This window comes from Argopecten irradians, chromosome 7 (genome assembly GCF_041381155.1).
Source record: "Argopecten irradians isolate NY chromosome 7, Ai_NY, whole genome shotgun sequence".
NCBI classification, from domain to species: Eukaryota; Metazoa; Mollusca; class Bivalvia; order Pectinida; family Pectinidae; genus Argopecten; species Argopecten irradians.
This window is the reverse complement of record NC_091140.1, coordinates 2321667-2336255: the sequence shown is the minus strand read 5'-3', so window position 1 is coordinate 2336255 and position 14589 is coordinate 2321667. Positions and strand designations below refer to the sequence as shown.

Below are 14589 nucleotides of genomic sequence, written 5' to 3'. Positions count from 1 at the left end.
GTAGGCTCTGGGTTCTGTCCCCTGGCCGAGACACACCAAAGTCTATAAAGGTAGTCATTTCTACTCCTGCTTAGCGCCCAGCATACAGGGAGTTGGACGACTGGTTGGCCCGTTGTCAGTATAAGGTGACCGGGTGGGTTGTGTTGCTTTGTTCTTCGGCCTAATGTTTCAGTGATATAGCACTATAAAAAGGACAAGAGTTCTACTATACAAGAAGACAACACGAATATACCGCCGTCTCCCAAAACACACACCCGCATTTCATACACACAACCCATCGCATATGTGGGAGGCCATCCTTACATGACCCTGGCTGTAAATATGACGTTAATTAATGATAATAACAAAAAACAATAATTCGACATATGAATGAAGCACTATCATATGTTGTTCATAAAACTGCACGGAATTGTGCTTCAGTAGTTCGGCTGGCGTACATGTATATGATGACCCTGCAGGAAGGGCGTTAGAATTGTACCTGCTGCCCCTATTGCGTGATCGTAAAAGGCGACTAAATTTAGGATCTTATCTTTTCTCTTCTTTCTAACTGACTTTATATTTCCTAATGTCTCTCTTGGCACTGCCTCACTTTTGGCCTTGAGTTGAGTGTTCGCCCCTGTGAGGAAGGCTCTGGGTTCTGTCCCATGGCCGAGACACACCAAAGTCTATAAAAGTTGTAGTTTCTGCTCCTGCTTAGCGCTCAGCATACAAGGAGTGGGACGACTGGTTCGCCCATTGTCAGTATAATGTGACCGGGTGGGGTGTGTTGCTTGGTGTCTTCGGCGGCATGCTTCAGTGATATAGCACTATTAAAAGGGCAATAGTTCCACTATACAAGATGACACAATATGAATATACCGCTTTCTCCCGAAACAAGCACCTCGCACAACAAACACGCAACGCACCGCATACATGGGAGGCCGTCCTTACATGACAATAGCTGTTAATAGGACGTTAATTAATCGAACAAACGTGTATATGATAATTGTAGTTACAATGTATATCATAAACATGTATCATATTTCTATACCTATAATATACTAAAATCTTGATGATAAGCCGCGGCTTATATTTTTAGCCCACCATCTTAAATCGCTTTTCGTCCGTGGTCCGTGGTCCGTCCTTCCTTCCTTCCGTCCGGTAAAAATTCTTGTTATAGCTATTTCTCAGAAAGTACTGAAAGGATCTTTCTCAAATTTCATATGTAGGTTTCCCTAGGGCCCTAGTTGTGCATATTGCGTTTTGATACTGATCGGTCAACAAAATGGCCGCCAGGCAGCCATCTTGGGTTTTGATAGTTAAAGTTTGTTATCGCTATTTCTCGGAAAGTACTGAAGGGATCTGTCTCAATGGCCCTAGTTGTGCATATTGCATTTTGTAACTGATCGGTCAACAAGATGGCTGAACGGCCGCCATCATGGATTTTGATAGTTACCACTATTTCTCAATTACTGAAGGGATCTCTCAAATTCCATATGTAGGTTCCCCTTGGACCCAAGTTGTGGATAATGCCTTTTGGACTGATCGGGCAACAAGATGGCCAACCGGCAGCCATCTTGAATTTCATTGTTGAAGTTTGTTACCACTATTTCTTAGAAAGTACTGTTTGAAAAAGTTTGAAAAGCAGGGAAAAGATCCATCTTTCAATTACCAGACATAGATCATTTTTAGGTGGGCGCCAAGATCCTTCTGGGATCTCTTGTTTTGCAAGAAATCTCGGGCATATTTTCGAGACTGGACTATTTTCGATTCATTTATCCTTTAAGGAATGTAAGGCTTGAATATGAGACCGGCTTATTTTCGAAACCTTTCATGGGCGAATCATTGAAACCCACCATTGTACAGTCCAATTTGTTTATATACCGCAGTCTCTCAAGACACGCACCACGCAATGCTTACATATTACACACCACATACATGAATGACCGTTTTTACATTGCCCTGGCTGTTAATAGAACGTTAATGTATCAAAGAAACAAATACAATTGAATAAAATAATTAAATTAAAACCAAAATGAAATGAAGTACCTGAACTAATTCGGTAATATAAATATGTATGCTTTGCATTTTACCTGTATGTATGAACACAATACAAATACATTATGTTACGAGAATTCTGTATTGATAACACTCATGTAAAATAAAGTCAAAGTGCAAACTTGATACTTTTCAATCTAAGGCTTACGTTCAAAACCGAGTTATTATCGATTAAGGCTTATTATCGAGAGGTTAGGGTAGTCGTCTTTACACAAACATTTTATATCTGTATTACAGCATCCCTTAAAGTTACACTGACCGCCAACGTTACGCATGGACTACAGTCATCAGTGATATCTTTTTATGGGACGCCTGTGATACTGCAGGGGATAGTGTTCCAGTGTAACATCTCCAGTGACGAGGATCTGACAGACTACTTGTATGATATACAATGGTTCATCAACGACAACAGTATTGTAACACACAGAAACATACCGTACACCAACCTCACACAGACCGGCCTTCATCAGTCGGAGTGGACAGATACATATACACTGGGATTTCTGGTGAGCAATAGACTTAAACATATGAACAATTGTATAGAATTATATAGTTTACTCATGTTTATATATCAATATGAATCTTATTTAAAATCCATATGTTTACAGCCACACCAAATTAAGTGGTTTACTTTGCAGGTGATTGTAAAGATAAGATACATGCAGAACCACAGTAAACTCAAATTAGAACTGTTTTAGTTAAAGAAGCTCCACCCCCGACATAACATAAATGATACTCGTCATTTCAAAAATAAATGGTGTTTAATCGTATATATATATGTCTAGTTAGCATAAAACATCATTTAAAATATTTTTTATTTTTTATTTTTTAACTTCTGCCGAAGGGTGAATTGCGCTCCATTGTGCTGTATAGTTTAATATTTGTCTACTTTGTCCCGCATTACTGTTCGTATCCTATTTTGTAATCGTGTTCGTTTTGTTTGTCTTGATAAAGAGGCAGATCGCCTCGAAAATTTGACAATTTTCTTTTGTCCACACGGTTGGAATTACTTCCTTGTCCCATATTTACCATTTGAAGTAATTCGTATCCAACAGACTTACGTTTGATTGGATCCCTTGTCATCTGGAAAATCCTGTTGATATTAATTCTTTGACCCTTAAAAGATCATGCAGATATAACTATGTAACGTCTTCCACTTATTGTAGGCTTGTCTAGGCTTGTATAGTACCCAATTCAGCTTGTGTTTTTATTCATAATTACCGGTAATATAAACACAATATATTTAGGATATAGTGCCACAGAATTTTTTCGGAATGCAATTAATTATTTTATATATTTTTTATCTTGAAATAAAATTAGAAGCTCAAACTTTTCAATGGTGGTAATGGTATAAATTCAGTAACTTTCCGATTGAAGAAAAATACTAAATCATCTGCTCCTGATTTTGATAGAGAAAAATTACCATTTGTCAGCGGTGGAGCACCTTTAATTCTTTTACATATATATACTAGATAAAGTGTGCAGTCCGTGCCCGGAGCGACACAGAGAGTACGCCTACCCCGTATACCAACAGTGATGCGTTCTATGCAGGGTTTGAAGTAAGTTACATATAAGAGGTCATATGAAGATATGAAATCGATAAAGTAATATGTTGATTGATGAAAAAACCATTTTAAATGTAATGAGCATTTTCATTTGCTTTACAACCGTTAAATGTTATCTAACGGTTGTTAACGCCACTTGCTTCTGATTGACCAACATGAGTAAGCTGAATTACATGTACAAGGATTTATTTGACGGATATTTAATAAAGAAAATGTTTGTGTTATTGAGGGTTCGGTTCGTTGGTAATGAGTATATATTGCAGGACACAAAACGAAGAATTCAAGTGGAATTTGCTTTTCTCTTGTATTTCTTTCTCATATATCAAACATATGTGGCACATTACAAGAAATAAAATGAAAGTTCACTCGTATTGGTAATCCAATATGTAGACACCGAATTAGTTGTCCGTAGATGGCGATCCACCTATAAAAGTTCCGAATTTGAATAATGTTCACACACAGTTCACTATCTGGTAATCCAAGAAATATCCGTAGTGACCGCCTTGAAGTTTGGAAATCCAACTCATGTTCATAAATCAGGCATGGGTTTTTGTAATAAAATGACCATTGTCCGATAGGTAAACCTGGATGTAATCAAGATCAATAGCATAAAGATATTATCACAATTAAACGACTTGACAATATATCGACAGTTTGATATGAAATATATCTACTTAAGCTTATCAATGACACCATTGCCTCAAGGAAGTTTATAAACACTTTGACATGTGAATACTATATGTAATTGGTGGTCACTCCACAAAAATAAGACCACAATGCCTTAGGGTAGATTTTAAACTTGTCAACACATCTATAGGTAAAATATACAATTATATAACAACAAAGAACATCCCAAATTTCTCTATGACAACTTCCTTCTCGCTCAGGAAGACTCTGTCCCAGAGTCTAAATTATTTGTCAAACAAGTCAGTGTTGATAGTCTAAATACACCTAGGCTTTTCTCAACTTATAACGTTCATTCAATAGATTTCCCATCAAATTAATACACATGTAATAAAAGTGGATACTGTTGTTTTCAAGAGACTGTCATTGAATTTCATTTATCTCATCAAATATAGAAGTAAAATTAGCTTAAGCATGGGTTAAGCAAAACCGCTAAAAATTTAATAGTAACCGAATTGGTTTCCAAAATTTCCTCGTCTTCGATTTGGCCGAAATGGTTGGTTATGTTTGGGAGGTGCGTAATTTTGACAATTTTGTCGAGAGATTTGAAAATTTACAAGCGAAGTTTCTCTTTCAAAATTCTGAATCTTGCTTTCAAGATTAGCGATTGTTTCCTTGTATTTTGTTATATCTTTTTCGAGACGATCTATTTGACCAGATTTATCGTCGTTTCTTTTTTCAAAAAATGCATTCTCCCGTTTTAAACGCTCATGTTCACTCTGGTACAAATTAAAAGTTTCTGCAAAGCTGACTCTTAGCTCATTGGTATAAGTTTGATTCTCGTTTAGTTCTGATTTCAAGCGTTCATTTTCAGCTTCAAGATTGTCATTGGTGATTTTGAGCTCTTTAATTTCCAGCTCGTTTTCATTTGTGCCATTGTTGCTTTTGATCGGTGTTACAATTTGCACTTGAATTTGATTTCTTTTGTTTATTTTGGTGAATTCTGAGTCAGAAAGGTCCGAAAATGGAAATGCACATACGATTGATTTTCGTAAGATGAACTCTGACATGCGTTTTGCGTCCCTGCTTTTGTGAAATTTACTTTTTGATTTATGATTTTGGTTTGATTGGTCCGAAATTGGGCGCTTTGAAAAACAAGCCCGTGAAAAATGTCCGAACTTGCCACATTTGAAACATTGGGCTGATTTTGCCTGACAGGTAATATTAACGTGCTCTTGAAAACAACGGAATACCCACTTACCACATCTAAAACACTGATTCCGAGGCGACGATGTTGGGCTGTTAGATGACATAGGGAGTCTCTGGTGCCTTGTATCCGTTGTTTGACAGGCTTCGTCAGGTGAACGTGTCCATCTTCGGTTGAAAGGTAGATTTGGTAGGAACGTTGTTCGTGTCGCTGAGGGAATTGATCTTTGGTGCGACGTGTTGTTTCGATATGTGGCATCCATTGTTAAAATGCGGAGCAAATTTGTGGCAACAGTCTTGGTGCTCCAAGGTTGGGGTCTCGCTGAGGTTCCCGGGGATCTTGTGCGTAACTTGGCTTACCTGTGGCAAGTTACTCCGACTTCTCTCACCAATTTTAATAAAGAAAATGTGTGTTGTTTTCAAGTTCGGTTCGGACCGTTGGTAACGAGTATAAATTGCAGGACACAAAACGAAGAATTCAAGTGGAATTTGCTTTTCTCTTGTATTGTATTTCTTTCTCATATATCAAACATATGTGGCACATTACAAGAAATAAAATGAAAGTTCACTCGTATTGGTAATCCAATATGTAGACACCGAATTAGTTGTCCGTAGATGGCGATCCACCTTATAAAAGTTCCGAATTTGAATAATGTTCACACACAGTTCACTATCTGGTAATCCAAGAAATATCCGTAGTGACCGCCTTGAAGTTTGGAAATCCAACTCATGTTCATAAATCGGGCATGGGTTTTTGTAATAAAATGACCATTGTCCGATAGGTAAACCTGGATGTAATCAAGATCAATAGCATAAAGATATTATCACAATTAAACGACTTGACAATATATCGACAGTTTGATATGAAATATATCTACTTAAGCTTATCAATGACACCATTGCCTCAAGGAAGTTTATAAACACTTTGACATGTGAATACTATATGTAATTGGTGGTCACTCCACAAAAATAAGACCACAATGCCTTAGGGTAGATTTTAAACTTGTCAACACATCTATAGGTAAAATATACAATTATATAACAACAAAGAACATCCCAAATTTCTCTATGACAGATATACCACGCTCATCATAATTCAATTTTATTCGTTATTTGATTAAAAATTAGTTTATCAGCCCATGAATGAAAACAATGACGTCGCTCTTTAATTTGTTACGTCTCTTTTGATTGGTTGATATTATGGTGTTATGATTTCATAAAAATAGTCTGATAATGATTTTAGAATTTGAAGGACATTATTTATTATCTACTAGATTAAATCGTAGGATAAGTATGTCCCCCAAACGACATATATTTTTGTTGCTCGGGTTATTATTATTATTATTACAAGCTAACCGATATTTACATAATATATAATTCATTTTTCGCATTTTTCAGTAATGTGGACGTGACGTAAATAGCAATTATTTTACATGATGAATAATTTACGTGTCCCTGTGCTTGGGCTGAGGTGACCAATGTTACATTTTATGGTCCCAGAATAGCAGTTGAGATGGGTTGTTTTTATTCATAGTTCTAATATAACTGTCGAAGACAGATATATCTGGATCAATAATAGATGAAAAGTTACATTATTAGGACCGTGTGCACGATCATGTGCATTGTGGGTAGCGATAGGCCTAGGATGTCTCCTTGCAGGCGGTGTGTGGAATTTGCAAATTGCCATTTTCCTAGATGAAATAAATGATTTGTTTTAACGTCCAGAATTATTTATGTTATGTAAAAAATGAATAAACAAATACATATTTTCAACGTTAGACATTTTTATTTTGCTGTAATCAATATCGATGCTGTTATCGTTTGTGCGGTGAGAGGAGATGACGAGGTTTCAGGAGTCATCTCGTCTTTCCGTGTCGACACCAAAATAAAACCTGTAGCCCTACTTTAAGATATTGACCGTGTATCCGATGTAAATACTCAGATATAAAAATAATTATATATTTTTTATTAATAGCTTCACGTACATGTAGTCCTCACCTGATTTTGTGAATAGTTTGAAAAAGCATGTTTGCATGATATATTAAATAAAGCCTTAGGTGGTGAGAATCGAAAGAGCAGAAGATATTCACGTTAACACTAAGCCAGATGTTTGTTTGTTTGTTTGATTATTTTAACGCCCTATTAACAGCCAGGGTTATGTAAGGACGGCCTCCCATGTATGCAGTGGTGTAGCGCGTGTGATGTGCGAGGTGCGTGGGAGACTGCGGTATGTTCGTGTTGTGTCTTCTTGTATAGGAGATTTCAGAAAAGATGGCGATGACGTCACACAAAGGTACATCCGGGCGCTCAAAGGTACAACTCCGTATATGTACACATAAAAATAGTGGGAACACAGCCGCTTGCGATGTTTGTTTACATTTTATTGTAATAAATAGTACGACAATCTGAGAACTATTGCGTTATTTTAATTTTAAAAAGTGTAAATGAAAATATTAAACAATAGTATTTAGATATAAACATCTGGTATTCATACATTTTACTCCGTTTATACTCCATTTTCGACCGCCACGAGAAAAAAACACGGTCGCCATTAGATCTACGTATGAACATTGACAGATATTACAAAATTGACCGAAATTACAAATTAAATTCCAAGTTTCCCAAAATATTATATTGACATTTTAATAAGCGATTAATGTTTGCTAAGTCTTACTTGTTAAAACACCTTACGATGTGTGATTATGACCAAATTAAAATTTGCCTTCGTAGATTACCCCAAGCGCACGGCAGCCATTACGTACAGTACTGCCGAGATCCCGAATTTCGTTATTTTTCAGAGTCACAAAATTATGTATTCTGGATACCTTTTTCGTCAGAAATATTGGAATTTAATTTATGACATTCAAATGAGTCATTTAATGGTTACTTTTTATCATATTTTTAAACAAAACTTCGAGTATTTTAGGATTCTCGAAGCCGTGCGCAATGTGTCCTGGTCGGCATTTATAGTACTACGATCTACAATGTAGCTATATATCTAACATGTATTCAAATTATTTAAAAATCTTCAATTTGGGACTTCACATAGCGGTACATGGAATAAAAGTGACTAAAAAATAAAAATAAGCTCTACAGCATGAAATTGAACGATTTCACCATTTTATTTTTGAGATGTTGGCAGCCATACTATACGTGTTCGTACACAAACATCTGCATTTATGTGTACTAGTGGTTTATTACCATTCCTTTAAAACAGGATATTGAAGGTAAATAACGAAATGTATATGTGTTGGTAGTTACGTATTAATATTATTAATTTCCCAACTATTGGCTGTGGCCCGAGGTGATCAACCAGCGAAGCCATGCACGAGCGGCCGTGTCTAGCCAGGTGGTTGAATGAAGAGTTTTACGTACCGTGACGCTATATATAACGTTTCGGGGCACGAGTCCAGGTGGTTCACATTTCGTTGTATTTATATTAAATAGTCTTCATGTATAACATAAATATGATACATTGAAATCAATTATCTATTCATAACTTTTTCACAACATGGATTTCTACGTGTGAACAAAAAAACGGGTACGTGTGACGGCCCGGCACCGCTTCGCAAGCTGGCTTCAACACTAAATCTACACAAATATATTTAGCAATAAACAATTGTAAACATAAAAATATAAATGTCTGTAACCTCTGAAACAATAAGAAACCATTTTAAAATCAGAATTTGCAAGTATGAAAGTGTTACTTATGTCAGCGTATCGATTGTGTAGCAGGGATGTACGTATCTGTTATTGTTTTTATTAGTCGCCATACTGCGTTTGTACCTTTGAGGACCTGGATGTAAACTTTCTGTGACGTCACGCCATCTTTTCTGAAATCTCCTATAATGGAACTGTTGCCCTTTTTATAAGACAAAAAGCAGCACACCCCACCCGGTCATATTATACTGACAACAGGGGAACCAGTCGTCCCACTCCCTGTATGCTGAGCGCTATGCAGGAACAGAAACTACCACTTTTATGTAGACTTATATAGACAGAACCAACAGCCTTCCTCACAGGGGCGAACGCTCTATTCAAGGCCAAAAGTAAGGCGGTGCAAAGGGAGGCATTAGGAAAGATAAAGTCAGTTTAGGAAGAAGAGAAAAGATAAGATCCTAAATTCAGTCGCCTTTTACGATCATGCAATAGAGGCAGCAGGTACAATTCTAACGCCCTACCTGCAGAGACCTGCTTATTTATATGTGTTACGTATAGTGATTAGTCACAAGGTTGTTGGAGTTAGCTCCCTTATATTAGCCAGTAGTATAATTCTATATTGCGTACTGATGTGTATTACGTCACGATTACTTGTGTAGTAATGGCTGCTGAATAAACATACTACATTGAGAAGAGCTCTCCGAGTTATACACTCCAGTGACTTGAAACATGGTGTCAGAAGTGTTCGCACCTACTGATTAACGACGGTGAGGAGACCGCGTTATATGAACTTTCAACGATGTCACGATTTAAGCCGCCAGAGCCGTTGAATTTCAACAATCCGTCAGAATGGGAGGATTGGAAGGAGCGTTTCGCGCGCTACAGAATCGCGTCGAAGCTAAACAAAGACACCGACGAAGTGCCCTCATTTACTCAATGGGAAAGGAAGCGGAGCACATATTCAAGTCATTGCAGTTTGATGTAGAGGGTGATAGAGCGAAATATGACAAGGTACATGAAAAATTTAATGAATATTTCGTGCCCAAGAAAAACATTATCCATGAACGTGCACAGTTTCACCAGAGAATACAGAACCCGGGTGAGTCAGTTGAAACTTTCGTCAGAGGGTTATATGAAATAGCAGAACATTGTAATTTTACTGATAAAAATGAACACATCAGAGATCGTGTTGTTATTGGCATAACAGACAAAGAACTGTCAGAGAAACTTCAGTTAATATCAGATTTAACGCTTGAACAAGCTATTGAGAGAGCTAGGCAGTCAGAACAAGTCAAACAGCAAATGAAAGATCAGAGTGCATCTGTAAAACATGTCGAGAGTGTTCGTCACAGCCAGAATAATGCCGGTCAAAGTCAAGGTCGCGGTAAAGGTCAAGGTCGCGGTAGAGGTCGCGGCAGGGGCAATCGTGGTGACAGTAATTATAAACACTCGAAGCCAGCTAGAAATGACAATTCATATAATTGCAATAAATGTAATCAACGACACCAGAGAGACCGCTGTTACGCGAAAGTTAAACAATGTCACCGTTGCCATGGATACAACCATTTTGCAGTCTGCTGTACCAGTACTCGTAGCAGCTCAGTACAGGAAGTCTATGATGCTACTTCCGATAGCTCATTATTCCTTGGATCAGTCACCTGTAATGATAATGAAGCTGCATGGAGGATAAATCTGAAGCTTTGTGGCAAGATAATCAATTTCAAGATTGATTCTGGAGCAGACACTTCAGTCATGAGTGATGAAGTATACCGTTCATTGAAAAACCCTCCAAAGTTGGAACCACCTAAATCTACACTCTATGGACCAGGTACTGATAGTAAACTTACCTGCTTAGGACATTTCGTAGGAGAAACCACACACAAGTTGAAGTGTGAACCAGTGAAGATCACGCTTCGCGATAATGCTACTCCGTATTGTCTTACTACTTCGCGACGTGTCGCGTTTCCTTTGATGTCGAAGGTAGCTACGGAATTAGACCGTCTTGAAAATGAAGGTATTATTGAGAAAATTCATCAACCCACAGACTGGTGTGCACCCATGGTGCCAGTACTGAAGAAGAATGGAAACGTGCGCATCTGTGTTGATTTGAAAAGACTTAACGAGGCTGTTAAGCGTGAACACTACATGTTACCTAACCTTGATGACGTTGCACCAAAGTTAGCCGGAGCAAAAGTATTTTCCAAGTTGGACGCTTCAAGTGGATTTTACCAAATTCCACTACACCCAGATAGTTGTAAGTTGACAACATTCATTACTCCGATGGGTCGTTACTGCTTCAAGCGTGTACCCTTTGGTATCACGAGTGCGCCCGAGATCTTCCAACGCAAAATGACTGAGTTGATAACCGGACTAGAAGGCACCGAAGCCATTATTGATGACGTGTTGATCTACGGAACCAATCGCGAGGAACACGATAAGCGCCTTGAGGCAGTTATTCGGAGAATCCATGAGTCTTGGTTGAAACTGAACCGTGACAAATGTGAGTTTCGGAAAGGAGAGGTGGAATACTTTGGCCACAGAATTAGTGCTGAAGGTATCAGTCCTACAGAGGATAGAGTCCGTGCTATAAGTGAAATGCCTGCACCCTGTAACGTAGCAGAGTTGCGCCGAGTAGTTGGCATGATTAATTACCTGGGTAGGTTTGTGCCAGATCTCGCATCAGTCATCAGCCCTATGACAGATCTTCTCAAGTCTGATAAGGCATGGACGTGGGAATCACCACAACAGGAGGCTTTCGAGCGTGTGAAATCTTTACTGACTCGTACACCGGTACTAACATTCTATAACCAGAATTGTCCCATTGTGGTAAGTGCTGATGCCAGTAGCTACGGCTTAGGAGGAGCGTTGTATCAGCAAGAAGGCGACAACCTCAAACCGATTGCTTTTTGTTCTAGGAAGTTAAGTGAAACAGAAATCAAATACGCACAGATTGAAAAAGAATGCCTTGCTGCATTGTGGGCATGCGAAAAGTTTTCGCGATACTTAATAGGCCTGGACTCATTTCGTCTCCTGACAGATCACAAGCCACTGGTGCCATTAATAAACACCCAGGACTTGGACAAGGTACCTATTAGGTGCCAACGTATGCTGATGCGCCTTAGAGGGTATAATCTGAAGGCAGAACACGTGCCGGGTAAGCATCTAGTCGTCCCAGACACCCTGTCAAGATGCCCAATCGACGAGGTACATGATGATTTTCAGGACGAGATAAAGATTTATGTAGATTCAGTTGATACGACACGTCCAATTGCTGACAAACGAATACAACAGATCACCAAGGCAACTTTCAACGATGGAACTCTACAGGAAGTAATCAACCATACTCGATATGGATGGCCAACACACATCAATGATGTACGTAGTGAAATTCGTGATTACTTTGCGGCGCGTAATGAACTATCGGAGTCACGTGGTCTATTACTCTACAGAGATAGGATTGTTATACCAGAGAATATTCGTGAGGAAATTCTCAATAGTCTGCATGATGGTCATTTGGGACTGACTAAAACTCGTGCTAAAGCCCAATCAACAGTATGGTGGCCCAAGATAGCCAGGGATATTCAGAGCAAGATTGTGACTTGTAAGTTCTGTCAAGTCAATAAGCCAACACAGCACCGAGAACCAATGAAATGTACACCTTTGCCTCTCCGGCCGTGGCAAAGGGTGGGTGCTGACTTGTGTACGTCGCAAGGGAAGCAGTATTTGGTTGTTACTGACTATTATTCTCGCTTTATAGAGCTAGCCTACCTTGAAACAACCACAAGTGCACAGGTAATTGGGAAGCTAAAGAACATGTTTTCGCGCTGGGGCATCCCAGAAGAGGTAATGTCTGACAACGGATCGCAATTTACGTCCGAAGAATTCCGATTATTTGCGGAGGAATACCAATTCAAACAGACATTCTCTAGTCCACATTATCCGCAATCAAATGGCGCGGCTGAGAGTGCAGTGAAAACCGCAAAACGCATTCTCAAACAGGATGACGTGTTTAAGGCCCTAATGGCATATCGGTCAACACCAATTGAAGCTACAGGAGTGAGTCCTGCAGAACTCTTACTTGGAAGGAAAATCCGTACGTGTGTTCCAATATTACCGAAATCTCTAATGCCAGAATGGCCTGACAGCGATGAAATACGTCGTAAAGATTCAACCTACAAGGAATACGCCCGAATGTATTACGACAAAGGTCATGGAGCTTCACCATTAACAGAACTTCAACCTGGAGATTCTGTGAGAATCAAAACTGACAAAGACAAAGTTTGGTCGAGTACAGGAACTGTTCAGTGTAATCTAGGAGATAGGTCTTACCTAGTGAACACCCCTCAAGGGAACACATTCAGGAGAAATCGCCGATTTCTACAACGGGTTGACAAAAACACTGCTTTTGATGATTTTGAGCATCACAATGTTTGCGTTCCGATGAGTTCCCCGATGATTTCCAGTCGTGATGAACCGTCACAACCTATGAATGAACCACAGGACAGCCTGTTGACCAAAAATGACAATACCGACAAACCTGATGTCGTAACCACCCGAAGTGGTAGAGCCTGTCATAAGCCCAGGAGGTTTGATGACTATGTAACTGTTTAAATGATTTTGTTTAAAAACTGTGCTATTGGGTTTATTTAGTATTTAAAGGGAAGTACCTTTATATAAAGAACTGTGCTACAAGGACTTGGTTAAAAGAACTGTGCTAACTGTACCACATACCTTGAAATTTTGATTATGTTGAGTTTGCAAAAAGTTAAGTGAATTTGGTATAAGAAAAATTTTGAAATGTTTATTTTGAGTGAATTCAGAAATTTATGTTAAGGGGGGAGATGTTACGTATAGTGATTAGTCACAAGGTTGTTGGAGTTAGCTCCCTTATATTAGCCAGTAGTATAATTCTATATTGCGTACTGATGTGTATTACGTCACGATTACTTGTGTAGTAATGGCTGCTGAATAAACATACTACATTGAGAAGAGCTCTCCGAGTTATACACTCCAGTGACTTGAAACAATATGTATACAGTGTTTTGATAACACTGTTATTTTAATCACCTATCTTAGCAAATAATATGATTTAGAATTTCCTAAAAGGAAAACTTTTGTAAATATCATGTAGATGTAGCTGTGGTTTCAACATGAAGAAAAGTGGAAAAAAAACGAAAATAACAGATTGATCAATAATCACAAAGTTTTTTGTTGTTCATACCTGGTAAACCGTAATCTTTGATTATCTGTTGTTTATTTTTTGCGGAAATGCTTGAACGTCGATGAAGACATGTACACCCTTGAGAGGGATGGTTTGGATTTTGCCAAGAGAGGGTGCAAGCCCGTGTTGATACGGAGAAAACAGTTTTTATTTCATAACGTTACCATGGACTATCAAAAGTTATATGTTGTGAGAAATTGTACAACACTATCTGTTTTTAAATATATCTTTCAATCGAGTCTACTGCGTATGTATCGTAAAATTCTAGGCATACTA

General features: G+C 38.4%; 1 protein-coding gene across 2 annotated transcripts in view; it reads left to right on the top strand.

The window, feature by feature from the left end:
- The window catches only part of LOC138327015 (uncharacterized), a 63954-nt gene that overhangs the window by 16716 nt on the left and 32649 nt on the right, over positions 1–14589 (top strand). The window contains exons 2-3 of one of the 2 annotated variants that reach the window (XM_069272983.1): positions 2275–2543; positions 3510–3596. In XM_069272983.1, coding sequence (XP_069129084.1) covers positions 2275–2543; positions 3510–3596 — 356 coding nt within the window. The remainder of the gene's footprint in view (positions 1–2274; positions 2544–3509; positions 3597–14589) is intronic. The other variant, XM_069272984.1, reaches the window with a different exon arrangement.